The sequence below is a fragment of the Purpureocillium takamizusanense genome, chromosome 11 (assembly GCF_022605165.1).
Source record: "Purpureocillium takamizusanense chromosome 11, complete sequence".
Lineage (NCBI taxonomy): Eukaryota > Fungi > Ascomycota > Sordariomycetes > Hypocreales > Ophiocordycipitaceae > Purpureocillium > Purpureocillium takamizusanense.
The window spans coordinates 409582-435892 of record NC_063078.1 but is presented as its reverse complement, the minus strand read 5'-3'; the positions used below and the strand labels follow the sequence as shown (position 1 = coordinate 435892).

The 26311-nt window shown below is 57.9% G+C and overlaps 8 protein-coding genes across 12 annotated transcripts; 4 read left to right on the top strand and 4 right to left on the bottom strand.

The window, feature by feature from the left end:
- Positions 1-52: 52 nt before the first annotated feature.
- JDV02_010037 (uncharacterized protein) lies at positions 53-1640 on the bottom strand (the record flags this gene model as incomplete). Its single annotated transcript, XM_047991747.1, has 1 exon — positions 53-1640. The coding sequence occupies exon 1, from the start codon at positions 359-361 to the stop codon at positions 53-55; it is 309 nt and encodes a 102-aa protein (XP_047847759.1). The 5' UTR covers positions 362-1640.
- Positions 1641-4262: 2622 nt separating this feature from the next.
- On the top strand, positions 4263-6710 carry JDV02_010036 (uncharacterized protein). 2 transcript variants are annotated; one of them, XM_047991745.1, is made up of 3 exons: positions 4263-4951; positions 5134-6218; positions 6311-6710. In XM_047991745.1, exons 1-3 carry the CDS (start codon positions 4693-4695, stop codon positions 6554-6556), a joined length of 1590 nt encoding a protein of 529 aa, XP_047847757.1. In that variant the 5' UTR covers positions 4263-4692; the 3' UTR covers positions 6557-6710. The 2 variants fall into 2 exon arrangements, with proteins under 2 accessions (XP_047847757.1, XP_047847758.1); XM_047991746.1 differs by having other exon boundaries at positions 4263-6218.
- A 2378-nt stretch (positions 6711-9088) lies between these two features.
- Positions 9089-12045, top strand: JDV02_010035 (uncharacterized protein). Its single transcript, XM_047991744.1, has 6 exons — positions 9089-9840; positions 9918-10153; positions 10228-10593; positions 10650-11070; positions 11135-11469; positions 11545-12045. Exons 1-6 carry the CDS (start codon positions 9801-9803, stop codon positions 11878-11880), a joined length of 1734 nt encoding a protein of 577 aa, XP_047847756.1. The 5' UTR covers positions 9089-9800; the 3' UTR covers positions 11881-12045.
- On the bottom strand, positions 11498-14416 carry JDV02_010034 (uncharacterized protein). 2 transcript variants are annotated; one of them, XM_047991742.1, is made up of 2 exons: positions 14247-14416; positions 11498-14190 (listed from the first exon to the last, which is right to left on the bottom strand). In XM_047991742.1, exons 1-2 carry the CDS (start codon positions 14287-14289, stop codon positions 12245-12247), a joined length of 1989 nt encoding a protein of 662 aa, XP_047847754.1. In that variant the 5' UTR covers positions 14290-14416; the 3' UTR covers positions 11498-12244. The 2 variants fall into 2 exon arrangements, with proteins under 2 accessions (XP_047847754.1, XP_047847755.1); XM_047991743.1 differs by having other exon boundaries at positions 11498-14416.
- A 310-nt stretch (positions 14417-14726) lies between these two features.
- LAC4 (Beta-galactosidase) lies at positions 14727-18703 on the bottom strand. Its single transcript, XM_047991741.1, has 3 exons — positions 17503-18703; positions 16045-17449; positions 14727-15988 (listed from the first exon to the last, which is right to left on the bottom strand). Exons 1-3 carry the CDS (start codon positions 18110-18112, stop codon positions 14821-14823), a joined length of 3183 nt encoding a protein of 1060 aa, XP_047847753.1. The 5' UTR covers positions 18113-18703; the 3' UTR covers positions 14727-14820.
- A 269-nt stretch (positions 18704-18972) lies between these two features.
- Positions 18973-21445, top strand: JDV02_010032 (uncharacterized protein). The gene is made up of 3 exons (XM_047991740.1): positions 18973-19706; positions 19770-19837; positions 19900-21445. The coding sequence occupies exons 1-3, from the start codon at positions 19527-19529 to the stop codon at positions 21257-21259; spliced, it is 1608 nt and encodes a 535-aa protein (XP_047847752.1). The 5' UTR covers positions 18973-19526; the 3' UTR covers positions 21260-21445.
- Positions 21446-21898: 453 nt separating this feature from the next.
- JDV02_010031 (uncharacterized protein) lies at positions 21899-25858 on the top strand. 3 transcript variants are annotated; one of them, XM_047991738.1, is made up of 9 exons: positions 21899-22119; positions 22244-22272; positions 22326-22400; positions 22462-22537; positions 22606-23306; positions 23366-23527; positions 23577-24137; positions 24192-24277; positions 24342-25858. In XM_047991738.1, the coding sequence occupies exons 1-9, from the start codon at positions 22045-22047 to the stop codon at positions 24365-24367; spliced, it is 1791 nt and encodes a 596-aa protein (XP_047847749.1). In that variant the 5' UTR covers positions 21899-22044; the 3' UTR covers positions 24368-25858. The 3 variants fall into 3 exon arrangements, with proteins under 3 accessions (XP_047847749.1, XP_047847748.1, XP_047847750.1); XM_047991737.1 differs by having other exon boundaries at positions 24192-25858; XM_047991739.1 differs by having other exon boundaries at positions 23577-25858.
- Positions 24661-25614, bottom strand: JDV02_010030 (uncharacterized protein; the record flags this gene model as incomplete). The annotated part of the gene is made up of 1 exon (XM_047991736.1): positions 24661-25614. The coding sequence occupies one exon, from the start codon at positions 25612-25614 to the stop codon at positions 24661-24663; it is 954 nt and encodes a 317-aa protein (XP_047847751.1).
- Positions 25859-26311: the final 453 nt, after the last annotated feature.

Below are 26311 nucleotides of genomic sequence, written 5' to 3'. Positions count from 1 at the left end.
TGCCCTTGATACCTTCACTTCCTCAACCACTTTCATAGAGATTGGACCTCACTCAGCGCTTACTGGACCCACGAAGCACATTATCCACGAGCACGGTTCGGCCACCACTGTAAGCTCCATCGCTACGATTTTTTCTTTTCGAAACACAGATGCTTCCATCAACATCCTGCAGACCGTTGATGACCTGTCGCTCTGACATGTCAAAATTGACCTGAGCAGCATCGTCGGCAATGGCAAGCTTCTCACGTGCACAGACTTGGAACCTTACCCATGGCATTATGGACTCAGGCGCTTCCACGGCTGACAGGCGGCTTCCGTATCGACTCGAGGAGATATTCGCATCACAATCCGACGCTGGCATGTCAGCACAAATGGAGGTATGGCCACATGTACCAAGTTACTTTCTGCTATTCTAACGTTACTTCGACGTGGCTAACGATGAAAACCAGCCCACGTCCACGAATTGCCCCCATGCCGTTCACGTGCGCACGCTCAGTTGAAGCGAGGCTCGCGCAACATTATGAATCTCAACGAGAGGGGCTTTCCACGTATGGGACGATTTCTGTCAACGCCAAGATCTTGTGAGGCCCTGAATAAGGTCTGGATAGTCGTGGAAGGGTACCGCGACAACCACGCATGAATCGTACACCGAGTCTCATATCCGTTTCCGGTCCTCCGATGGCGCAGCATCATACCGACAGAACTTTGGGCCGACAGAATGTGGTTCGACACGGCATGAATATGAATTTTGTGTAACGCCGAGCAACCCACTCAGGGAGACACCTGGTGGGCGTCGCGACCATTTATGCCGCTATACTCGTGGCATCGGGCCAGCTTCTCGGCGGCGTACAGAAACTTTAAGTTTCTTAATCCAAGCGAAATGCGGAGGCGAGCCGGATGACCGCTGGCCCGGAGAGTCTTCTTGTGACCATGAAGCGTCGCAATGGAGTAACGCTTACCCCATCCAGCACGTTCTTATTGACCAAAGTGAAAATGCTCTTGGCGCGGGGTTTCGTAACACCTGGCCATACCGGTGGAGGATTGCAGAAGTACCTGGGGGAATAGACTGCTTCCATATCTCCGTGGCCGTCTATAAGAACAGGCGCACCTCGTAACTTTCCAAGAATATTGTCACTACTATCCTATCGTCTCACCTTTCAAAGTCAGCAAAAACCTGGTGGTCGTCTACCTAATACATCTTGCGCCTCGTGTCCACAATGAAGCCCCTTCACGTATTCTTGGTGTTCGGCGTCGCTGCCGGTGCTATCCCATCACCACAACCCTGGGGGGGCTGTGAGATGACTTGCTCGCCTGAACGGCGGCCATGTCCTGACGGATGGGTAGGTGCCATGGGTCTATACATTCCGCGATAGCCTCACTGACTGGATATGCACGATGCAGGTTGCGACTCGGTGGGTACGTGCTTGATGAGGCGCCCGATCAGACTCTGACCCTATGTGCATGTCTGTGTGAAGGTAGTACTGCGTGGCTGACCTTCCGGTAGGGCAATTGCTGGTCTTGCTGCAGGGACCACGGACGCCCTTTACCCTAGAACTTTTCTCAGGGAATGTGGCTACATGATGGTCTCCGCCATTGTAATAAAAATGTTCGGCGTGATCCTCTGTTTCATCGAGGGGGGGAGATTCTTACATTGTGGGGCTACGTCGTGGACACTTGTCTACTAACTTAGTATATGTATCCGACAGCGAAACCAAGTTTTCGTGAGCAAAATTCGATACACCTGAGACCTCTAGCAAAGCGAAAGCTACCCCATGCATTTGAACATTGAGTGATAGACATGTTGCTGAAAGGCGTATATCACAGCAGGGTGTGCTGCAGAGCCAAACGTGCGACAGTGGCGCGGGTAAATCCTTCCGGTAGACTGTAGGGGGTCGCTTAATATTAGCTCTGTAACCGGGGAGATGAGTTCTTGGCAGGACCATGACCCAAAGAACATAAGCAAAACCTGGAACACGATGATCGAAGACGGCATGTGTCTGCCCAGGCTGCTCGATAACGCTTCGTCCTCGAGTGCACATGCGTACGTACTCTCGCACGTCTACAATCGTTGGTCATGGCCTGAATCGGACGTCGGGTTTCTCACCCCCGAGTCGCATGCTCTCACTGGCGGACAGGCCGTCTGCCACAGCTGAAAGGCGTCGCACAGGGGGCTGTGCTTGGCAATGGCTGTCTCCAGCAACACTGACGACAGGCAGTCCAGTGAGGCGGTGAAGATTCTCCATCAACGCGTTTCCTCTAGTGAGCGGAGGGAGCTGAAGAGCGCGAGACAGCCGCCTGCCACCGTCTGAATGCATTGTCGTCGTCTGCCACTACTGCTACTCTCGTGTTTCATGGTGGTCGCTGGTGGCTCTCGTATGACGCTGTGCATCTGGCCACGCGTGGTGCTGGGCACACAACCAACGGGGCGCAGCTGGGATGGCACAGCCTCGCCAAGAACATGGTCGCGTTGAGCGCTACGCGTTTGGGTTCTTGACGTGTGCCGACCGGTCCGACCGAGTGCAGAGTCTGAAAAACGGGGGCCCGACCGTTTGAGATTGTGGCGATGGTAGACAAGCGAACAGGTCGCATGCGAGGAACGCGAGTGAGACGTTCTGTTTGTGCAGGGCCCTAGCCCTGGGGTGCGGCAAAGAATTCATTGCAGGTCCAGGGAAGACGGGAGTCCAGCATGAACCTGGAAGAGTCAGTTTGGAGCCCGGTCGGTTTGGCAGCAACAGAGTGCGGCGCTCCTTCAGTCGGGCGTGCCTGCCCGCCAGTGAAAAGCTAGTCCTGGGTCGTGCCTGCCAAGTGTCCAAGGACCTTTCATTGCTGCTGTTACCCGTACCGCGACAAGCGCCAGCAATTGCCCGCCGTTGATTTTGGGAGGTACTAAGTTACTTCGTACAGCATCCATGGATGTCTTAGGGAGTGCTTCAGGGCGCTCCTGTCCTTCCCACTCCTGACACGCTGAGCTGAGCTCGGCGTCATGGACTGACCCCATCCAAGCTGCATGGGGCGGCCACGGCCACTCAGAGCCCCAGCCGAGCTACCACACACAGCCTGCCCGCCCGCACAGTGGAGGCTCCCTCTTTCTCGTCATCATTGCTGGTTCCTGCTGAGTCCGGCGGCCTCGATCCTCCCGCGCCAACTTGGGACGAACTGTGCGACCCCACAAAAGGAGCGGAGCCGCCACATATTGGGCCTTGAGGCTCGTAAGTTGTGGGTGTCTGGCCGCCCGACCGACCACTTGCCCGGCGTAATAATAACGTGGGCAGCGCCGTGCAGCTGGACTGCAGCACGCGAAGCCAGCTTTGCTTCCCCGCCCCGGGAATGCCTGAGCTGTAGGTCTGCCCGGGCGACCGGCCATGGATGTTTGCCCAAGCCGCCGCCAGCCAGCCAGCCAGCCCGCTCTAATTATAATGCACCGTTCAGGCGTTCTTCTTTGTCTGGGCGCTCTCAGGTGCTGAACACTAAAGAGTGACCTGCCGATGACGACGACGACGACGAACCATGACCCCGTTTTTGGCCTTTATTGGTGGTGGGCCGCCTTGGCGAAGCTTGCCTTTTTTTCCGCCTCCCGCGCGTGTGAGCGAGTCAAGGAGTTTGTGCGAGAAGATCGCTGGCAGAAAACGGAGACCCCCGCAGTGCCGAGCCTCTTGGTAGTGGAGCGGCGAGAAGCTGGGGCCCACGCCATGTACGCTACGCATCTTGCTCCTCGTGCCGCATCATCAGTGGCAAACGCGGAACAAGCCAACGAGGCGTGCGTGCGTGCGTGCGTGCGTGGTAGTAGTTGTTGTTGTTGTTGGTGCTGCTGCTGCCGGTATTGTCCGTGTAGGCATTACGCACGTACGTATGTGCGGAGTACTCGCTCGTGGCCGGCGGCAGCCCAACGGCTCTCCGAGGCCACGGAGAAGCCCTCGCTCGGCAGGCCGCTGCCGGATCTAACCTCCAATGCAGGCAAGCTGCCGCTGAAGACTGATTGCCGGCGGTGCCGTGGAGAGGCCAACCATTGCGTCAATCGCCGTCAACTCATGGCTTTCCCCCAGGCGCGTGGGCGAGAAGGGTGGCATGGGAGAGGTGAGGCGGCGCATGCGCCACTGGAGACACACAAAGTAGGCACAGTACCAACATGTCGACCCTTGCGCCCCCCCTAGGCTGAAGCCGCCCGCTCATGCCGCCGTCTGCAGTGTCACGGGTACGCCCAACGAGGCAAAGCTGGGGGGGAGGGTTGGAGGGCAAGGGGGGGGCAAGCGGCTGGATCTGCGCCAGCCCATCGCATCCGCGGCCAGCTGCTGCGGGCTATGGCTTGATCGGGACGCCGGGCCCAGGAATAAGAAATAGGCTTCCCCCAACGGCTTGCGTGTGGCGGTCGGAGGTCGGAGTGCCGTCTGCCTTCTTCGCTTATTCTCCGTGCTGCCCTCGTACGCCTCGAAATTGACTTGCCCGGACGAGGCGCGGTTGAAGCGGAGGGTTTGCAAACTTCTCATCCTCCTCCCCCCCGGATCCTTCCCCCCCTTTTGTGCGAGCCTGAGAGTGCGATAGACGACGACGATACGGCGAAGGGGGTCGTTGACGACAAGCTCCCTTTCTCACCGCTGCCGCCGCCGGTTAAGGCGCCATCTCGACTCGTCGCAAGATTCGCAAGCACACGAGACGACCAGGTGTTGCTCACCGCCCATCGCGCCCACCGTCACCATGCGGTCCATATCGCTCAGCGCCGCGGCGCTCACGACCCTACTGGCAAGCCGCCGTGCCGACGCAGTCGCCGTGGGCACGGATGGAAACGCCCCCGGGCCCATCATGGGCTTCTCCAACGCAGTAGCTGGCGACGGCTTCCTCGCACTGCCGGTCGGGACGGTGGCGCGGCCGCCCCGACCGCAGAACGCAAAGGGCAGGCGGGCCAATGCGTTTGAGGACCAGCTGAAGAACATGGACTTCTTCTACGCCACGGATGGTGAGACATTGCTTTCCCCCGATGATGATGCGGCGAGTCGCGGGGGCGCACGTGCGGGAAATGAAAATGAGAATTCCAACATTGGAACCCGACACGCGACCGAAAAATAGAAGAAGAGATGAGAAAAGAAATAGAAAAGAAAAGGAAACAAAAGCTAACGGACGTGCGCTTCTCCCCCACAGTCAACATCGGCTCGCCCGCGCAAAAGGTCACGGTTCTCGTCGACACAGGTTCCAGCGAGCTATGGGTCAATCCCGACTGCACGACGGCGCCGACGCAGCAGCAGTACCGCCAATGCCTCAACTTTGGCAAATACGACCCGCGCAAGTCCAAGACGCCGCCCGTCGGGCCCTTTGGCAGCGAGGAGATCAACTACGGCGACCCGACGGACCAGACCACGCAGACGTCGGTCAAGATCCGCTACTACGCCGACACGGTTGCCCTCGGCGACGCCAAAATCACCAACCAGACCTTTGGCGTCGTGTCGCAGAGCGAGGGCCAGTCGCAGGGCATCATGGGCCTCGCCCCCGACCTGCGGGGCGGCTTCGACGCCGAGGGCCCCTACAGCCTGCTGCTCAACACCATGGCCAAGCAGGGCGTCATCGCCAGCCGCGTCTTCGCCATGGACCTGCGGCACTCCGACTCCGAGTACGGCGCCATCATCTACGGCGGCCTCGACAAGAGCAAGTTCATCGGCACCCTCGAGAAGCGGCCCATTGTGCGCGGCCTCAAGAACGAGTACCGCCTTGCCGTTGAGCTGAGCACCGTCGGCGTCACCCTCAAGTCGTCGCGCAACTTCAAGGTCGCCGGCAAGGACGCCAACGTGATGCTCGACTCGGGCACCACGCTCTCGCGCATGCACGCCGCCGTCGCCCGGCCCATCCTCCAGGCCCTCGACGCCCAGGACGACGGCGAGGGCTACTACCAGGTCCCGTGCTCCATGCGGAGCAGCGCCGGCAGCGTCGACTTTGGCTTCGGCAGCAAGACGGTGCGCGTGCCGCTCAAGGACTTCATCATGGACCTGGCCGGCTCCAAGCGCGTCTGCTACCTCGGCATGGTCCTCACGACGGACCAGCAGATCCTCGGCGACTCGGTGCTGCGGGCGGGCTACTTTGTCTTCGACTGGGACAACGAGGCCGTCCACATCGGACAGGCCGCCAACTGCGGCAAGAACGACATTGTTGCCGTCAGCTCGGGCACCAACGCCGTGCCCTCTGTGACGGGCAACTGCAAGGACAGCGACGCTGCTTTTACCGGAGGCGCAGTAGTACGTCCATCCACTCAGTCTCCTCATCTCCTTCCTTTCCCCCCGCCTTTCGCCTGGCTAGTCCCGCGATGTACTAACATGTGCCGTTTCAGCCCACCCGGACCCGAAGCGGTAGCCTCCCAACTAGTGCTTACACGACGGTATACACAATCACCTCGTGCCCCGGGTTCGACCGCTCTTGCTCGACCGGCGCCGTGACGACGCAGACGGTCGAGGCGGCCCCCACCGCCACCGGCGGCAGCGGCGGTGACGGAGACAGCGCGGGCGTGCGGCCCGAGGCTCTGACTCGCGTCTTGGTTGCGTTTGGCGTTTTGGCGGTGCTGTGCAACGTTTTGTAGATCAAAAGAGTTGGGGAAAGACATGACGCATGCGGGGCCGGATATAAACGACGGAGTCTGTTTCAACCTTGGCATATATTTGCAGGTATATATGGGATTTGGAGCTGCCGTGATTAGACGCGGGGCACATAATATACAGACTTGATACCCAGTAGCGTGGGGTTTAGCCTCGCGTCCAAGTGAGGTGGTGTTTGCATGTTGTCCTCTTTTGCATCCTCTCAACTAACTCGTTGCAAAGTTTTTCTGGCCTTTACTCAAATCCCATGTCGAGTGTAGGAGCCGCCTTTTCAGGCCACGCAATCGGGACGTAATGGGTACATGAATTACGCGCAACACCAATCGGCCCGCACCGCTCCTTGTTATAAAACACCACGTTCTAGACTCGACTATTCGGTAGCAAGTGTCATTTCACGGCCACGGCTGTCCTTCTGTAACGGCGTGCCGGGCCCCGAGCTCAGTCGCAGCAAATTCCTCTCGGCACGGGACCCCAGGGCCCGTCTCGGGCGAGGCAAACGGCCACCCCGATGCGTCTGTGCCGACGTCGCTCGAGCACCTGGACGCGGCGTGCACCGGAAAAAAAAACACTGGGCGAGGTTTTGGCCTCGTCAGCGTCGTCGACGGATAAGAAGGGGGGGGCACATGAATTTGTTGAAACACAATCTCCCATGCGCGTGTGGTCCTTGCACTCTTTGCAACAGCATGACGTGGTGCTTTCTTTCCCTCATTTTTTGGCTCGAGAGCGAGACTATATATATTGGCTTTGGCCTTGCGGGTTGCTGGCGAGCCAAGTAGTCTCTTTGCGACACCCATCTCTCCAATTCACAGAACCCCAGACAGGCTATGACAGCAGACACCAGATACCATGGCTTATTCACCTGATCCCTTTGGCTTTCACCAAGTGTTTGGGCCCACTGCCAAGACAGTGACTCCCCAGGTAGCAGTGCAATGGGAAAAACTGCCATACCTAATCACAGCGACAGGAGTAAGTCATGTTGAGCGCCCGCTCCCCATTCTCATGGTCTCGCGAGAAAGCGAGCGTGCTGACAGACAGCTTGGTCATTTCTGCACAGATATGCGACAAAGAGCTCGGAATATGCCAGCACGATCTCGTGGAGCAGCACGTGGACCAGCACGTTCAAGGCCTCAACGAAATGCTTGCAGTACTCGGGTTGCCTCGTAGTTTTCCTACCAGGTGCAACATACCGGTGAGTACCTTACCACCATCTACTACCGCTGTCAATCACCACGACTAGCAGCCACGAAGCTCTGCCGGCAAGAATCGCCATTGGGAAAGAGCGGCGAGTCGTTGGCGGCGGGCGGCAGGCGGCGGGCGGCAGGCGGCGGGCGGCAGTGTACTGCATCAACTCATCACTGACGAAGTGGGTGGCTGACCATCATGGGAACACCATAGTGCACCACGGATAAAAGTGTGTGTATATGGAGGAGCCACGACCCCAGGGGCAAACCTACAAAGGCGGACTGCGGGTCACCAGTGCCGGCTCCGTTCGTGACGTCAACGCGCCGCCACGTCAAGGGGGGAGAAGGAGGAGGAGGAGGATTCAGTGGCGATACCGCTTGCGACTGTAGACACGGGTGCTGTTACGGCTGCGACTGTGACTGTGGTGGGGGCGGCTGCGCCTGTTGATGAGAGTCGTTTTGTTGGTTCCTGGTGGTTGTTTCGCTTTGCAAGGCCTTTTGCAGGTTCCCGGGTGTCGTACCCAACGGGCCTACATAGTCTGGCTCTCACTCTGCTTTGGGGTTTCTTTTCCGTTGTTTTTGGTCCTACATATACGCTTGCGTGTGTGTTTGTTTCTTGGAATTCTGTTTTGGTCTCTCCTTTTATAGTTGCAACAGAAACATTCGTCTTACACGCGTGTGCGTGTGCGCACCTCAACTTGTATAGTATGCCTGGTGTGTGTCTCGGTGCCCGGCCGGCTGCCTCATATATCTGCCAAGTAAATCCCTTGCTCGTATCCCGGCACCTGTCCTCAACGTGCTGTCGTCGGCTCCCTTTCCCATCGTTGCCACTTTCATGAGGCAGCCTTGGGTCTCTCCAACATGGGGTTGGACACCATGCGCAGACTTGGACATCGACCATGTAGAGCCATTGGCAAAGTACCACCAAGCTCTACAGCGGGAGACAATAGCGGACACGCAGGAAAGGTCCCTTCTTCGCGTCGAGTCTCAACGATTGTAGCGACACCTGCCTAGTACTTTGCGGTGCCTGCATCGGCAGCTTCCTGGCCTGCGACTTCGGCCGACGTCATGTGCTCGACCAGGATGCATTCCTTTGTGTATTTGTAATGCAATATATACAGTATAGAACAGCGTATTACTCTGTGTGATAACGCACAGCAGGGCGTCGGTGACGCCCAGTTATTGCTCATCATCAATTGGTTTACCCCCCCCCCCTGGTTTCCCGAGGCAAGTGGGCCGAATGTCGCTCCTTCCCCAGCATCTCCCGGAATCGCCCCCCAAGTCCCCTGCTGGGAGCTCTCTGTGAGCCAATTGGGAATCGTGCAAGGGACCAAGTGTTCCTTTTCCACTCTGCCATGGACCATGCCAAACTCATGTTCCTCCATCACGGAAGCTTCCCCTCCACGCCTCGTCGCATCAGCTTGTCGGCGCCGCCCTCGCCATTCCATCCCGCCAATCCGCACTCATCCGCGCCGCATTGAGCGAGGCTGCTGGGTGAGAAGATAAGGTAGTCCTGCCAGGCTGCCACCCACCTCGGCAGACTCCACGCCCATCAGTGGAGTCGCCCCTGGAAGACCATCACCCGCGCCCGCGCCTGTGGGCTACCACCCGAGATTTATCAGCTGGCCGGCAATAAGCATTGGAGCGCGGGCGAGCAGCAGCCGTCCCCGTTGTGATCGGGGCTAGCTCCAGCACAATCGCGGAGAAGGCGGGGAGGCCCCCCCCCCCCTCGGCCCTCGGATCGAGCAAGCAACCAACGAACGAAACGCAACCTCGACTGCTCCGCAGCATTATACTAAGTTACTGTTGCCTCTGACCCCGTGCGGAGCCCGAGGCCGGCCCATCCCCTCGTTATCCACCGCGTCGAGGTCATTCTTCACCACGATCCCAAGCCCCCCCGACACCGCCGACCTCCCCTTCGCCCGGTTCCTCGACTGTGCAGTTCAGCGACCTGCGCCCCGACAACGGCCCGAAACTCGCCGCAACACATTGCTGGGACAGCAGAGCCGCCCGTCACGAGTCGCGCCCTTTCCGAGCGTCGTTCATCATGGTCTTTCTACCTCCGCCATGGCTTCCCAAGCTGCCAGGTGTGTGTTGACGACCTGCTTGGCAATGCCATTTTATGATTCGCGACCCGCCAAGATGGTTGACTGACTGGCCACAGACCCCCCCGACTCCATTACGGTCGAGGAATTCATCAACTCCGAAAAGCACGGTCGTCGAGTCCTCGCCCTGTCCCGGCCGCCGTACACATGCGGTCTCACCGGTACCACGCGTAGTAGTGCCCAGGTGGCCCAGCGGGTCGACCATCTGTCGCGCGCCATTGGCAAGCGCCTGGGCTTCAGCCCTCGCGAAGGTACAGAGTGGGATCGTGTCGTTGCATTGTACTCCTTGAATACGGTGTGTGGACCTTCAATCTTCATGCCCTCATCAGCGCACATATCAGGAGGATGAGCTGACAAGACATCGACCAGATCGACTACGTCCCCTTCACCCACGCTGTCCATCGTCTCTCTGGCATTGTGACCCCCGCCAGCGCTGCCTATTCTCACCAGGAGCTCGAGCATCAGCTGCGCACCTCTGGCGCCAAGGCTCTCTTCACCTGTATCCCCCTCCTTGACAACGCCCTCAAGGCCGCCCAGGGCGCAGGCCTGCCTCTCGACCGAATCTTCATCCTACCCGTCCCCAACGTCCCTCATAATGTGCCCCACGCGACCATCGAAGACCTGATTGAGGAGGGCAAAACCTTGCCTCCCTTGTCACCGCTCAGGTGGTCAAAAGGCCAAGGCACACGGCAGACGGCTTATCTAGCCTACTCGAGCGGCACGTCCGGCCTGCCTGTAAGTAAGGACGTCCAATCGATTACCATTCACGCTCACACCCCTCCTCTCTGTAGAAAGCCGTCATGATCTCCCACCGCAATGTCATTGCCAACGTCCTCCAAATCTGCGCGTCCGACTCCGTATCGCGCGCCCACATTGGCCTTCAGACGCAGACGACACTCGGTGTCTTACCCTTCAGCCACATCTACGGCCTGGTGCTTGTCGGACTCGTTGGTCAATATCGCGGCGACCAGGTTGTCGTACTGCCCAGATTCGACCTCACGAACGTGCTAGCGGCTGTTCAGGACCACCGAATCGAGCAACTCAGCGTCGTCCCCCCCATGCTCATTCAGATCATCTCCAACCAGGAGAAGTGCGCCAAGTATGACCTGAGCAGTGTGCGTTGGGTTTTCAGTGGGGCCGCTCCATTGGGCTCTGAAGTCATTGATGACTTGCTCAAACGTTATCCGAATTGGCGCATAGGGCAAGGATACGGCAAGTCCTTCTTCGAGTTATAGGCGCTTGTGTCATCTCCACCATGGCTAACATGTATCGGTAGGCATGACGGAAGCATCGCCTTCTATTCTCAACACCATCGAGACCGACACGCTCTTCGGCTCATCCGGGGCTCTCGTTCCTGGATCTGTTGCCAGGATTATCGACGCCGAGGGCAAGGAAGTTACGGAGCTCGAGACGCGCGGCGAGCTGCTTGTTCAATCCCCCTCGATTGTTCTTGGTTACCTCAACAACGAAAAGGCCAACGCAGAAACGTTCGTTTGGGATGACGATGGGCGGTGGCTCAAGACGGGTGACGAAGTTCTCGTGCGCAAGTCCAAGAACGGGACCGAGCACTTTGTTGTTACAGATCGCATAAAGGAGCTCATTAAAGTCAAGGTACGGACTCTTCTCCCCTTTGTTCGCACAATAACCGACAGTGGCACTGATTCTTTCTGACGCTTGTCCTCCCAGGGTCATCAAGTCGCCCCGGCCGAGCTTGAGGCGCATCTCCTTGCACACCCGTTCGTTTCCGACTGCACCGTCATTCCTGTCCCTGACGATCGCGCCGGCGAGGTTCCCAAGGCATATGTTGTCAAGGCGACGGCCGCCATCGGCAGCGCATCTGATGCAGACGTTGTCGCCGCCATCTCCAAACACGTGGAGGATCATAAGGCGCGACACAAGTGGCTCAAGGGCGGTGTCGAATTTATCGACGCCATCCCAAAAAGCCCCAGCGGCAAGATTCTCCGACGACTACTCAAAGAAAGGGAGGCTCAGGGGCGAAAGAAGAAGGGTGCCAAGCTATAGAGTGCCGGATGCATCGTACTAGCGTTTGAGAGACGTGGGTGCCCAGCTGTGCTCAGTTCGGTGTTGGGCTGCGAGTACATGAGTAAGAGCACATGAGCCTGGACTCTGTGAATAGACAGCCGCACAGTATATGTAGAGCTTGTTTATGACCAGCTACATATCCACTTGACGACTTTGCGCGATCGAGTTGTCCCGCACGATGCTTGCGCAGACGGCTTTGAGCTCCCACGAGCTTCACGGCTGCACTCATCACTCGGCCATGATATGGTCCATTTAAGGTGCCGGGCGAAATGTCATGAGAAATGCAGGCCAGCCACTGGGTATCCCGCGCTGCTTATGTCGGCTATGAGCAGGGTGACGTCAATCAAACTCCATCCCTCATCTTCCGTAGCCGCTCCTCCGCCGCCCTCGCTCTCCTCTCCCTCTCGAGCTTCATTCTCATCTCCGGCGTCAGCCCACGCGCCTCGACCTCTCTCCTCTCCTGCGGCGTCTTGGCCAGTCCAGCCCCCAGGATATTACTACCGCTGCCGCCCCGGCCCGTCTTTCCGGCGGCGGCGGCGGCGGTGGGGACCCGCGGCCCTTCCTTGCGCAGCCGCTCCTCCTCGGCCATTCGCCGGTCCGCCTCCTTGCGCTCCACGTCCTGCTTCTCCCGCTCGTCGCGCCGCTCTGCGTCCGCCTTGGTCATGGCGGCGGGGACCTTGGCGTCGTCCCACGCCCACTTGCCCTCGCCGAGCTCTGACCGCGCGACGCGGAAGGCATCACGCGTGGAGCGGTCGCCGGCGAGCTCGAAGGGCGTCTTGCCCTCTGCGTTCCTTAGTAGAGGGTTGGCGCCTCCTCTGGTTAGGAGGCCCAGGACGAGTGGCGGAGAGTTTTGGGACGCGGCGAGGTGTAGCGGCCGCGGCGCGTGGTGGTTCTGCTCCCTCGGCTGGAATTCGTAGTCCGCGGTGAGGTCGTTGTTGGTGAGGTAGGAGAGGAGTGCGGGTAGTTTTGACCGTCGGATGAAGGCCTGTAGCTGGGACGTATGCAGCAATGCCGTCTCCTCTTCCTCTGACAACTTTGGCTTGGTTGGTCTCGGAGTGGCCGCCTTTGCGGGCGCCGCCACCGCCGGCTCCGCGTCCTTGGCCTCCTTCTCGGGGTCGATCTCTCGGACCTTGAGGCGCGTCAGCTCGATGAAGGAGCGCATGAGCTCGTTCTGCGTGGCCCTCCTCGTGCTGAAGGGGAAGCCGCGGATGCGCGTGTCGTTGTGCTGCAGCACCTGCCCCTCGTACGGCCCAAACAGCGTCCTGCGGTTCGTCGTCCCCGTGGCGCGGACGAAGAGCAGCTCGGACGTGTCCAGGAGGGCCTTCCAGTCGTGCAGCAGCGCCCGCACGTCCGCGACGAGGGCCTGCTCGTTGTACCGGCGCAGGCTCGAGCCCGCCGAGTGCGCCGCGCCCTTGGCGCTGTCGTTTGCGGACTGCGAGCCGCCTTGCTTGCGCCGGGTGGTGTAGCGGTGGAACGTCTTGTGCGCCAGGACCGTGGCCTCGCGGTTCATGGTGGTGCCGGACTTGGACGCCGCCGCCCGGGGCGCGAGGGAGACGACCATGGCGGCGAAGTGGCCGCCGCCGATCATGCATAGGAAGATGTGAGGCCCCTTGTAGGCGACGGGCGGCAGCGATCCTCCGTCTCTGCCCGGCTTCGGCGGCACGGATATCGGCTCGACCTGCTTCCTCCGCAGGACTTCGACGAGGTCCGCGTTGCGCAGCTCCTGGCCGGTGAGGATCGCGCGGTAGAGCCCAAAGTACGACTTGTCGGGCAGGACCGGCGAGCTGAACCAGATGAGAGGCGGCTTGGCCTTGTTCCGGCGGCGCATTGCGTTGTCGTCCTCATTCTCGTCGTCCTCCGCCTCCCCTTTCTTGTCAGCCAGCTTCGCCTGCCTCTTGAGCAGCGCCGTCAGCGTAGACTCCTGCCGCCCGTCCTCATCCTCGTCCTCAGAATCATCAGAGTCGGACCCGGAGAGCGACTCATCCAGGTCGCCAATCAGCTTCTCAAAATCGGCTTCCGAGACGGGCTTCAGGCCCCGCAGCTTCTGCTTGAGGTTGTAGTGGTGCAGGTCTGACTTTAGGTGGCCGCGCTGGTCCAGCAGGGTGGCAAAGGCCAGCCCGCAGAGCGAGCAGGACTGCGAGCCAACGAGGCTGTCGGTGGACGCGTTCAGGCTCTTGTCCTTTGGCGAGCGCGACGACGACGCCTCATCCTGCTCTGGTAACACCGCTACCGAGTCCGAGTCGGCCTTGAGCGTGAGCGTCTCCAGAACCTCCCCCGGTAGGTCGTACACTGCACGTCTCATCAGCGCCGTTCCTCCAGACATTGGTGGGGCGGGGCCGCGTTACCGTAAAGCGGCCTTTTCAGGAGTTCGTCATTGCGGCTCGCCATCGTAGATGCTCCAGAACCACTGTCTATGTTTGAGATGATTGACAGAGCCTTGGGGTGAGGCGAAGGCACTGGCAGCGCAATTTAAAGAACGCTTCGGATCTGTGATGTTGCCAGTTGAGACGAGTTGAGTCAACCGGCAACTCTGAAAAGGCCCCACCATCGTGCCTCTAGGCTGATGACGCTGTGCTCCCTGTCTTATCTTATCGCGAGCGTCAGGCTTTTAGCCAACGAGGTTACCCTACACCCAATTGAACCGACATCATTTCAAAGCAGGTCATAGCCATACATCTTCTTTGACTTTTGAGTGAGTTACAAAGAATCTTTGGTGTCATGGGGCTAGAGGCTATGTATTATCTATCTCGTTTAGGAGAAAACCCTCTTTGTATACTGTACTTCATATGTGGATCACAACGGCGGTGAATCATTTCTGACGATGGGCCATGTAAACAGTCCGGTCTCTACCTTTCTCTAAGCATGCAATCAACATTGTACTAGACAAGCCACTGAAGCCACGTGTATCGCAAGCCTCATTTAGAGACTCGTGAGCTCGAACCCGAAGCTAATTTCCTCACACTTGACCAACAGGTCTTCACGCACCCCCGGCCCGCATGCGGCACTGCCCACACCCGCGACCTTGGCATCCAGCCGGAGCAGAGTCGCATCGTCCTCGAAAAGATCAGCGGGATGTTTTGCGTTTTGGATAGTCTGTGTGCTGTGATGAGAGGCAGCAAAGTCAAAGAAGGTGTCGTCACCAATGCGAACCGCGCGGATTCCTGCTAAGGATTCCGCGGGGTGTCTGATCTCGACCCAACGGGTGCGACCGCGATTGCCGTTCTCCTGGGGAACATCATACGACACCTGCATCTGGGGTACAGATTGCTTCCAAACATTGGTACGCACCGAGGCGTTTTTGTCAGGGTAGCTTTCCCCTGGCCCGTGTCCGAACCACTGGACCTCGGAAAGAGTCTTGCTGAGGCGCAAATTGAACCCAATTCTGGGCACGTGCGTTGGCATGTACCCAGATGGAGTCAAATGGGTGACGTGCACCCGCAATGTCCCATCCGACTTTATGGTGTACTCCATCTCGCAGTCCCAGCCCCAAGCAAGCACGGGGGTGGAGAAAAATGTATGTGTCTTGACGATGACCGCCTGAGGGTCGGTAGCGTCAACACCCATAGACCGAAGTTGACTGGTCAGCCGGTCAACGCCAAATCGCTTCCAGTAGGGCAGAGACAGTGCCATGTCATTGTCCGTAGCCGGTCTCCAGAAGGAGAGACATAGCGCAGCCCCAGTGTCAGCATCCGGCTCAAGCAGGGTCCGCTGCTTGCTTGTCCAGCCCCTGAGCAAACCCCGGGCACTGTCGAAAGAGAATTCGAAGTCGTCTCCACTGATAATCGTGCTCCCTCGAGACTCAACGATGGACAACTCGCGAGGAACAACCTGAGAACCCCCGTTGGGTAGAGGACGGTAACTGCGAGGGGCGTTTGGCGACGAACCAAGTTGATGCTCAAACGAGGCAACTTCATGGCCAGCAGGCGACCAAAGGGTCGCCTCCACCAAGGTGACAGACAAGACTAGATAGGTGTCCCGTCCGGCTCTTGACTCGTCGGAAGCAATGGTCTGTAAATCCGTAACCAGTGCTTTTTCTCCTGGCTTGGCTGTGGGGAGGCTCAACTCTCCGGTATGAGTCATGGTCTCACTGTGCTCATGTCAATATCAAGCACCACTTCATTCAGGCTGTCTTCATGGACTTACCCGTCGTCAAAGTATCTGACAGTGTAGGTAAGCTTGTGGTCGTCCAGGCTCCTGAAGTTGTATCGATTCTCTACGATCAATTGGCCACCAACAACCGCGAAGAGGATCGGCTGATTCACTACTTTCAGCTCATTCAATCCGGGCATAGGCTGGTGCAAGCTGTTAAGCAGGCCGTCCATGACGAAAGTGCCGTCGTTGGGAGTGTCGCCAAAGTCGCCGCCGTAAGCATAGTACCCACCACGTCCGTCATCGTTCTCCGTCCAGAGGCCATGGTTTGCCCACTCCCAGATGAAGCCACCTTGGATACGAGGGTAGTCGGTGAAGACCCTCTCGTAATCTTCAAGGCCGCCGGGGCCGTTGCCCATCGCATGGGCATACTCGCATAGGATGACTGGCTTCGTGAACTTGCCGTTCTCAACACCCTCTTCTTGCACAAGCTTAATGAGGCGATCCACGGATGGATACATATAGCTGTACATATCGGCGGTTTCAGCGTGAACGTCGCCTTCGTAGTGAACGGGTCGGCTCGGATCGAATGCCTTGATGTAATGGTACATGGCTTTATGATTGCAACCGTAGAAGGCCTCATTGCCGAGGCTCCAGATGATGATACTCGGGTGATTCTTGTCACGCTGAACCAAGGCTCGAGCACGATCCACGTATGCCGCCTCCCATGACGGATTGTCTGTGGTGTACTTGGCGGCCTGGGGGAACGTGACCTTTTTGCGCTCCTCATAGTCAATCTCCTCTGCGATATCTTGTGGTCGTGCCACGGCATCATAGAAGCCGTGACATTCCAGGTCCGCCTCGTCCATGACCCATAGGCCAATCTCATCACACAAATCAAGGAGTTTAGGGTTGTTGGGCTGATGTGCGCAACGAAGGGCGTTGATGTTGTATTGCTTCATGAGAAGAAGGTCTTGCCGGGCAAAATCCATTGGAACGGCACGGCCATGCAGCGGATGATGTTCGTGTCTATTGGCACCGCGGAGTTGAATGGGCGTGCCATTGACAGTCAAAAGGCCGTTGAGGATCTCGACTTTGCGGAAACCGATCCTCTGGTCAATAGTGTAGGGCCGGCCAGCGCCACTGCTCAAGGAGAGCGTGACAGTATATAGGTTGGGCGTCTCCGCCGTCCACTTCCGAGGGTCGGAAACGGGCAGGCTGAGATCGACCTTTGTGTCACCGGGGCCGATCACAGCCTCGATAGAACCCAAAACAGCGCCACCGTTGTTTTGCAGCTCGGATAGCGTCAATGTGACTGTCGCTTCGCTGTGTGTCTGCACGTCGACGGTCGCCTGTAACGTGGCGTCTTTATACTGAGAGTCGAGGTCAGTCCTCAAGAACCAGTCCTCGATCCTCAAGCTCTCTGGGAAAGAGATAAGATGGACGTCGCGGAAGATGCCTAGAAAGGGTCAATTATAATCATGGACCGTAGCAAGTTCACAGAGCACGCACCCGAGAGCCACCACTGGTCTTGATCTTCAATATAGGTGCCGTCACACCACTGGTAAACCTTGACAAAAAGCTCATTGGACCCATCGCGATCGACGTACTTGCCAATGTCAAACTCAGCCGGGTTGCGCGAGCCTTGCGCGTAGCCGACCAGAGTCCCATTGACATAAACGTGATAGGCGCTGTCGACGCCATCGAAACGCAGTCGCAACTGAGAGTCATGGGGCCAGTCCGCGGGCGGTTGGAAGCTCCGGCGATATACGCCCGTGGGGTTCTCCGTCGGCACGTATGGCGGGCATACGGGAATGGGAAACTGGGTATTTGTGTACCACGGCTTTCCGTAACCCTGGAGCTGCCAGTGGCCTGGGACCGTGAGGGGCTTCCAGTCAATGCTGCCAGAGTCGGACGGGTCGGGCGCTCCGTTCGCCGTCGATGACAGGTGGAAGTCCCAGGTGCCATTCAGCTCAAGTGATGTCTCCGGGATGTAGTACGAACGCGTGGGGAGGCAGTTCCTGCGGAAAACGGCCTCGTTGCAGTAATCCGGTCGTGCGTCATCCTCACGAAGGGGAATCCCTTTCGGACGTACGACAACGGTTTCCTTGGACGACGACATTGTCGCTTAGGAGAAAGGTCGATGCCAATGATGGCGTTAAAACTGGCAGCGAGGAGTGAAATACTATTATGCAAGTCTGCTAGGAGCTGCTTTTCTAACCATCGGGGCGAGCTGCATCCCCGAGAGGGGGGAAGCCGTATCGGAGCTCTCGACGGTCGGTGGAGTTGCACAACAGCCTCCCCATGCGCAGGGGTGGTTCGACTGCCGCTTGCTGGGAGACATGGCGCTCATGTGCCATGCTTAATTCTAGATGCCGCCACCGCCGCCCACGTGGAGCCGGCGGTCTCGACTGAGCTTCTCGGGGAAGAGATCGGATGAGCCCCAAGAGTCCACGGGGATGTCGGAACGCGAGACTGCGCCATTCAATCGGCCATGATCCGTCATGGATGGCAACGTGAGAGCAAAATGTGTTAGTTTTCTATCATGTCTCCAGACTTCGGAGGATGGCTGGGAGACAACAGTGTGCTCAGTCAGCGCGTTGGCGGCCCGAGCAGCGGGCAACGTGAGCTGTTGGAGTGGGTATCGGGCAGGGTCCATGACGGCCCCCGGAGAAGCGCACCAATTGAGCTCTCCCAAAGGTAATGCGGTGGCTGCGGAAGAAGTCGAAAGGATGCCGCGTTGGAGAGAAGTGGCGCGCGGGGAGTTGGAGTTAGCTCTGGGGGTCGGGGAAGCCGGAGCCGAACGCTCAGGCCAGTGAGCGGGCCGTCGACCGCCAACTGGTGGTATTGAGGAAGCCACTTCAAGCTCGCCCCCCCAACCATTGGAGAAGAAGGCTCCTTCCTTGTCAGCGATGGAAACAACCGATCGTCTCCCCCGCACGCCTCATGTTCGAGGCTTCACTTTGCCCACATCTGGGACCTCTCTAACCTTACCTACCCTTGTACCCCAGCTTTTCACGTCCCCGGCCAACGCTGCCGAGACGTGGCGTATCATTGAACAGCACCCAGGTGGCCGGCTTTCTCACAGGCGTCACGAGGCAATGGAGCGAAACCGGCGCATGGCGGACCTTGAGCTGCCCCCGCTAGACCCCTGCCCGTGGTTGGCGGAATCGGCCCCCAAAGGAGGCAAACGTGCTGGAAGGAACTTACTTCCCCTCAGAAGTGAACGAAATGGTCTTGCTTGAGATGACTATGGCTTGCCTCCGTGCCAGCTGCCGGGACTTGCCTTGGCTCACTCCCGTCTCCTCCCTCACCGAAGCGGCGGTTGCCTGCAAGTCTGGCCTGTCGCATGATGCTCGACATTCCTACGAAATACGCACGGGTATAAAGAGGAAGAGACCCCCGACGGCACCAGCGACGTCGCCAGTGGTTTCCAGTTCGACACCTGAAGCAGCGTGGCTTGCTCTTGGCCGTCACCCTCAGGCCTCATCTGTCAATCCCGTGCCAACAGACGACGCACGCATTGTTCTGCCAAGATGACTGCTTCCTTGTCAGAGAAGAGAGAGGCCAGCGTGGCCCACGACGATGGCGCCCGAGACGTCGGCGCCGCTGTCCAGCTGGCTCACGAGGCCGAGGAAAAGCAAACATCACCGTGGACTCCGTCCATGTTTCGCCTCTACCTTGTCCTATCCTGCGCGTATCTCTGCGGATGCCTCGTAAGCGGACCTGCCTCAAGCATTGCACGACGCAGATGATCGTTTGTCTGACATTGCTCGCAGAATGGCTATGATGGTTCACTGATGGGCGGCCTGAATGGCATGACCTCGTATCAAAAGTTCTTCGGCATGTGAGTTTTCCGGCGTAGAAAATAGCAATTCGCCCGGTATTCAGTACTGATAAAGCTCTCAGGAAGGTGGCTGATTCAGGCACTGGACTCGTCTTTGCCATGTACAACATCGGCTCCGTGGCCGCTGTTTTCTTCACCGGTCCGGTCAACGACTACTTCGGACGACGATGGGGCATGATAACTGGCGCAGCCGTCGTCATCATCGGCACATGCGTACAGGCCCCATGTAATAGCCGTGCCCAATTCATCGGTGGCCGATTTGTACTCGGCTTCGGTGTCAGCTTCTGCTGTGTGTCTGCGCCTTGCTATGTGAGCGAAATGGCCCATCCGCGATGGCGCGGCACACTCACGGGGCTTTACAATTGCACTTGGTACATTGGCAGTATCATTGCGAGCTGGGTTGTCTACGGATGCAGCTACCTCGACAATAACAATGCCTGGCGCATCCCCATCTGGTGTCAGATGATTACGTCCGGGATCGTTGTCCTGGGAACCTTTTGGCTCCCGGAGTCTCCCCGATGGCTCATGGCCCAAGATCGACACGCCGACGCCGCCAAGGTCCTCGCGACATACCATGGAGAAGGCGACGAGAAGCACCCCATGGTGCAGCTTCAGCTACAGGAGATGAGCCAGCAAATCTCGGCCGAGGCATCCGACAAGAAATGGTGGGACTATCATGAGCTCTGGAATACACACAGCGCCCGTCGCCGCCTGATTTGCGTCCTGGGCATGGCCGTCTTTGGCCAGATCAGTGGCAACAGCTTGACCTCGTACTACCTCCCTGCCATGCTTAACAACGCGGGTATCACGGACGAACACAAGGTCCTGGCATTGAACGCCATCAATCCGGTCATCAGCTTCATGGGCGCCATTCTTGGTGCTCGCCTTACGGATGTTATCGGCCGCCGACCGCTGCTTCTATACTCAATCGTATTCTGCTCTTGCTGCTTTGCGATCATAACAGGGACAAGCAAGGCCGCACTGGACGATCCCAACAATGCCGCCGTCGCCAACACCACGGTCGCATTTATCTTCATATTCGGCATCGTATTCTCTTTCGGCTGGACACCGCTGCAATCCATGTATATTGCGGAGACATTGTCGACTGAAACCCGCGCGAAGGGTACGGCGATTGGCAACTTTGCCAGCTCCGCCGCCTCGACTATCATTCAGTATAGCAGCGGTCCGGCGTTCGACAAGATTGGTTACAAGTTCTACCTTGTGTTTGTGTTCTGGGATCTGATCGAGGGGGTCTTTATGTACTTCTTTTTCCCCGAAACCAAGGATCGTACTTTGGAGGAGCTTGCCGAGGTGTTTGAGGCACCCAACCCGGTCAAGAAGAGTTTGGAGAAGCGGAGTGCCACAACGGTCATGAACACTCTTCAAGTCAAGGATCACGGTAAGGGAGTGGAAGAGGTCTGAGACGATGCTGGGCCGTGAGGGTAGTCTGTCGATTCTGGAGACCCCAGATGCGTAGGCTTGGTTGGGTCGGTGGCTTAATTGGGCGTCGTGGTCAAAGACTTGAAACACTGGAGGTGCTTCGTATTGTATGTAGAAGCGTCCTTGCCGGCAGCGGAAAGCGTGGCATTGGTACGTGTGGAATATGACCCTCGTTTCTCGTATCACTTGCATACGCATATTGGCACACCGGCAGGCGGAACCTCGAGTTGCAGCACAGGATCGGTGAAGGCTTCATCGCAACACAACATGATCAGTTCATGGCTGCAGGTGTCTAGGGGTCGAAGTGGGTGCTAAGGTAGGAAACTTGACGCTGTAGCCGGCGAATCAGTACTGTGCCGCTCGGTGAAATCACAATGACTGGGTCACTCCGCATCGACAGCCTTGGCACATGGATTTGTTTCAATGAGCGATGCCCGTCCACGAAGTACCGGCAGGTCCATGGCTCCGCTATCGCTTCACGGGAGGAGACTTTGGACAATCCGGATCGCTGGGAGTTCAGTCTGGTTTGGGTGTCCACTGTCGTCCATATCCTGGCCAGGGGCAGGTGCGCGCATGGGGCCACCTTCCTCCCCCAGCATGCACTAAAAGCGCTCTGCCCCGCACGACCTGCGCTGACGCCCAGGTTCTCCGCCAACGCCAAATAATCCTCCTCTCGCTCTCTCGGCCCGTGGCGGAGCGAGTCACGAAACCCTTCCCGTCAAGTCCCCGAGACGAGAGCCGTGTTGGGCAGGGCTACGCCACGAAACATGACCGAGCCACGAGTCGAAGCGTGGTCACCTTCTCACGAGCCGGCTAGGAAGCGCTTGAGGACCTCGCATGCCGTACGTTGTTAGCGCCGTTCCCATGTTGCTCCAGCGGGCTTGTCCGTCTTGGAGCTCCTCCGTCTGTGGCTCATAGCCACCGCTTTCGTGACTGGTAGAATCCACTGACCAACCCTCATATCAGTGCGACATCTGTCGCAGTCGCAAAATCAGGTACGCCTCGTGGGCATTCCTCAATGGCTCGAAACCCAGCTGACGGCTGCAAGATGTGACGGCAACCGTCCCTGCGCAACATGCCTAGCGTCCGACCAGGACTGCGCATATGGCTCTGAGGCGAGCTCGTGCGTATCCCGAACATCCCTGATCGGCTGCTTGCGGGCCATGACTGACTATGTAGGCAAGGCGCGGCAAGACAGATCTTGTCTTAGACGGCGTGCTGCGCATAGAACAGACTCTGCGGGAGCTCAACTCGACGATCGTTAGTGGAACCCCTTCCTTCGTTGGCAAACGGGGCCACCTGCTTGGTGCTAATTGAACTATCTACAGACTGCCTATTCAACGCTGGGAGGGCGACAAGCCTCATGCAGCTCGCCCACGGCTCATGCTACCACAACTTCCTATGTCGACTCGCCACCAGCCATCGACACCGCCTCATCGCGCACCTCTCACCCGCAGATCCAAACGCCCATCAGCGGGGCGCCCCCTGACAGAGGGGCGAACGGCGCGTTCGAGAACGCCGTCCTCGATTCCATGCACACGTCGACAACCGAGTCGGTGCTCCAGTGGCATCACTTCGACGGCTTCCCCTCGCTGCGAAACGACTATACGCCCATCTTTCAGCTGGAACAGTCCCGCCCCGCCTTGTCTATGAAGATCGCTACCGTATACCCTTACGTTACCTCTGAAGATGTAGATTCTATTCTGGATTCATTCCAGCAGAATGTTAATTTTTGGTATCCGACCATGTCTCTGAGACAGCTAGATAGAGCCAGAGCGGTACTCAACTCGGGCGCCACGTCCGAGGACAGCATCGAGTCGTCCATTTCCCTCTTGACCATGGCACTGGGCTGTGCCAGCCAAGCCACTGCTGGGCTTGAGGCGACTGTTGAACTAACGGACCAGGAGCTCCGATGGCGGACGTCGAGACGCCAGATGGGTGACGTGTATTTTGATGTGGCGCTCAAGAAAGCGTACAATGCGCATCTCAGCGTGAGCTCAGTTTCGGCGCAGTGCCTCTTTTTCGTCGCGTACGCAGCTCTTTCGGCAACTGAACTGATAGAGGGTTGGAAAGCTGACAGGGCATCAGTCTTTACTTTGCCTTCCTCACGCGGCCACTTCAGGCTTGGGAGTACATAGGCGCGACCGCCGCAAAGTGTATGATGCTCCTGTCGTACCCCCCAGAGGGCGACACACACGAAGATCGCGAGCGGACGAGGCGGATATTCTGGGCCTGCTATATTCTCGAGAGGTGATACAGCGGACGAGACGTTTTTGAACGAATACTGACGGTTTTTTAGTGACTATATTGCTGAGCTCTCTGCCAGTCCCGTCTCGGGCATATCCCGCATCGAGTCGTCCGTTCCTCTTCCCGGCTCCTACAACACCCACCCACTGCAGCAGGAAGAGGAGCAGTCTTCATTATACTTTCTCGCATGTATCAGCATGCGCAGGCTCCTCAATCGCGTACATCATCTACTTTATGCGAGCGGCAGCGGGGCCGCGATCGACACGTCACGATTCCCTTACATCGTAGCCGAGCTGCAACACCAATTAGACGAATGGCGCAACCTCCTTCCCACATCGTTCGCATTCACCATGGACACGACACCAACTACCAGCGCTGCCAGCGGCTTCCTAAGGCAAAGATATCTCACTTGTCGCAGCGTCATATACAGGCCGTACCTGATGTGGCTACTAAGTGGTAGCCGCGGCGGCAACGATGACTTGAGTGCGAGCGCCCCTAGCAACGAGGCCAGAAGGAGCTGCAAGGCTTGCCTTGACGCTTGCCTAATGCATGTACTCAATCTGCGAGGGTTCCCTCAGACGGTTCTTGTCGACACATGGATATGCTCCCTTTCGTGAGTTGCCCGCTCTATTCATCATGTTTCAAACACTGAATCGTGATGCTTTAGAATGGCGTGTGCCATGCTTGTTCTTTTGGCGGCCTGCCGCGTTCCATCGCTTCGGGAGCTCATTGGACCCGAGGTTCTCCATGCAGGTGACCATCTCAAACAGTTCCTCCAAAGATGGCAGCGGCTGATGGGTGGGCCGCGCTCTCCAAGCGTTGATCAAAGCCTGCGCATCATAAACGCGGCAGACAAGTTTATACGAGAAGCGTATCCGGCGTCGCCGCTTGACAGCTTCGCATTGCCTAGAAGAACAGGTGACTCGTGAATGGCAGCACGTCCGATGGCGTGGTGGGAAGAGGGAAGGGAGTGACACTGTTGTTCGAGAAGCCGGGACATACCCTTTGCATTTACATTCTTTAATAGTTGGCTTTCGAGATACCTACGTCCGCCTCCTCCGACCGGTTCCGCAACCTCGCCTCGTCTCGGCCGCTTGGCGCTAAAAGCCGACACAGCGCCAGAATTCCCATCTATCTTAATCGCCGTCACTCTGGGGCATAATGCCCACTCGCTTCTGCAAGAACTCGACGATGTCATCAATTTGCTCCGGCACCTTGTACCCGTGGCCATGGTCCTCATATCGCTTGAATTCGACCTCATATTCGGCAGTCCTCAGCGCCAAGGCTGCCTGCTCACCAAGGGCAAAAGCCAGTACGTCATCCAGAGCGCCGTGACCAAGCAAGACGGGCGTGCCGTACGATGTCTCATCTTTGGTTGGGTGTTCAGCGCTGGCGAGTTGAAGCAACGTGCGCTGGAATATGTGCGCCTTGACGGCTGGGTCGTACGATGTCGCTGAGCGGTTGCTGCCGCGAGCGCTGCGAGCGCCACTGCGGACACTAGTCTGGCTCTCGCTCTCGCTCGATGAGTCTTCGGCCGTGTTCATTTCGAGCTCGAATTGAAAGGGGAGAAAGCCGCTCATCCCGATCACACCGCCTATTTTGTGACCGAGGCTGAGCAGCATCGCGAGAGCCATGGCGCAACCCTGGCCCATGCCGCCGAGAACCACCTTATCCGGCGCGACGAGCTTCAGCTCCCAATGAAGGATAGCGAATATCTCCCGTGCAGAGGTGCAAAGGCCCCTTCTTTGCGTTTCCTGCCGAAGGCTCGGGTCCTTGAGGTTGACGACGTCGAACCACGCCGCGATTCTGGCGTGCTCGAGCGCATGGCAGGGCCGTCGCGGCGCCGAGGGGAAGACCCAGCGCACGCCGGGAAACACCGAGTCGAGCGTCTTACCGGCGGCCGTCTTGCCCGTGGTGAAGAGGTCGTGGCTGAAGATGTGTCCGTTGGAGGCCACATCGTGCAGCAGGATGACGGTGTGTGTGTGCCGCCCGCGAGGCTTGACGATGTAGGGCGGGTTAAGAGGCTGTCCTAGGGATGGAGACGACGCATCGGAGAAGTGAGGATCGCGTCTGCATGAGGGGATCGCCATGATGACTTGAACTGGCGTCGATTACAATGTCGACCATGCGCGGAGCTCAAGTCTGGATTGTGAGCGAGTGACTCAAGGCCAACCTCATGCAATGCCGTGGGGGGAGTGTACAGGTTGTATTGTTGACGCCTGTTACTGGTCTCAACTAGTGAAAATAACGTTGATATTGACTGGTATATCCAAAGAGTGGATTCATCATGATATGAAAGTCGCAAGGAGCAAAGGTTCTGCAGCCTGTGGGAAGAGGCTCCACGGCTACCGCTGTGAACAAGAAAGGAAAAAGTACAAAGAAGCTGAACATGTGCATGGCGAAGTCATGGCCCATTTCCGCTCCTAATCACAGATCAACGTATACTTGTGGTGGCCTCGCTTCGCCCAGGGTCTCATTCACAGAACACGTCTACCGCTGACTGTCTTTAATCCGATGATTTGGATGGGGGCGGGTTGGAACAATATAGGTTCTCACCCCTGTGACTGCTTGTGATACATGATTTGTAGTCGTGGATGCCGCACAGAAGTGTGACACTTGTAGAATGCCTGAGGGCACACGTTCTAGACATGATGCTGGAGAGAACCTATCTCTGAGTTACTTACTGGTAAATACCTGGGGAGCCATTTTAAGGGCCCGCTCTTGGTCCTTTGGATACATACATACCAGCACAAGGATGAGTCCAGTCCCTCCGGTCGGCTCGGTGCG

Bases quoted from the DNA above. Each gene is read 5' to 3' on its own strand.
- JDV02_010031 (XM_047991737.1), top strand. From the start codon at position 22,045: ATGACCGAGCCACGAGTCGAAGCGTGGTCACCTTCTCACGAGCCGGCT. The intron at 22,120-22,243 runs GTACGTTGTTAG...CCCTCATATCAG, and splicing joins GCTTGAGGACCTCGCATGCC to TGCGACATCTGTCGCAGTCG. The intron at 22,273-22,325 runs GTACGCCTCGTG...GACGGCTGCAAG, and splicing joins TGTCGCAGTCGCAAAATCAG to ATGTGACGGCAACCGTCCCT.
- JDV02_010032 (XM_047991740.1), top strand. From the start codon at position 19,527: ATGACTGCTTCCTTGTCAGAGAAGAGAGAGGCCAGCGTGGCCCACGAC. The intron at 19,707-19,769 runs GTAAGCGGACCT...CATTGCTCGCAG, and splicing joins CGTATCTCTGCGGATGCCTC to AATGGCTATGATGGTTCACT. The intron at 19,838-19,899 runs GTGAGTTTTCCG...TAAAGCTCTCAG, and splicing joins TATCAAAAGTTCTTCGGCAT to GAAGGTGGCTGATTCAGGCA.
- JDV02_010034 (XM_047991742.1), bottom strand. From the start codon at position 14,289: ATGGCGAGCCGCAATGACGAACTCCTGAAAAGGCCGCTTTACG. The intron at 14,191-14,246 runs GTAACGCGGCCC...TGAGACGTGCAG, and splicing joins CCTGAAAAGGCCGCTTTACG to TGTACGACCTACCGGGGGAG.
- JDV02_010036 (XM_047991745.1), top strand. From the start codon at position 4,693: ATGCGGTCCATATCGCTCAGCGCCGCGGCGCTCACGACCCTACTGGCA. The intron at 4,952-5,133 runs GTGAGACATTGC...TCTCCCCCACAG, and splicing joins CTTCTTCTACGCCACGGATG to TCAACATCGGCTCGCCCGCG. The intron at 6,219-6,310 runs GTACGTCCATCC...GTGCCGTTTCAG, and splicing joins CTTTTACCGGAGGCGCAGTA to CCCACCCGGACCCGAAGCGG.
- LAC4 (XM_047991741.1), bottom strand. From the start codon at position 18,112: ATGTCGTCGTCCAAGGAAACCGTTGTCGTACGTCCGAAAGGGATTCCC. The intron at 17,450-17,502 runs GTGCGTGCTCTG...GACCCTTTCTAG, and splicing joins AGACCAGTGGTGGCTCTCGG to GCATCTTCCGCGACGTCCAT. The intron at 15,989-16,044 runs GTAAGTCCATGA...ACATGAGCACAG, and splicing joins GTCAGATACTTTGACGACGG to TGAGACCATGACTCATACCG.
- JDV02_010035 (XM_047991744.1), top strand. From the start codon at position 9,801: ATGGTCTTTCTACCTCCGCCATGGCTTCCCAAGCTGCCAG. The intron at 10,154-10,227 runs GTGTGTGGACCT...GACATCGACCAG, and splicing joins CATTGTACTCCTTGAATACG to ATCGACTACGTCCCCTTCAC. The intron at 11,071-11,134 runs GCAAGTCCTTCT...ATGTATCGGTAG, and splicing joins GCGCATAGGGCAAGGATACG to GCATGACGGAAGCATCGCCT.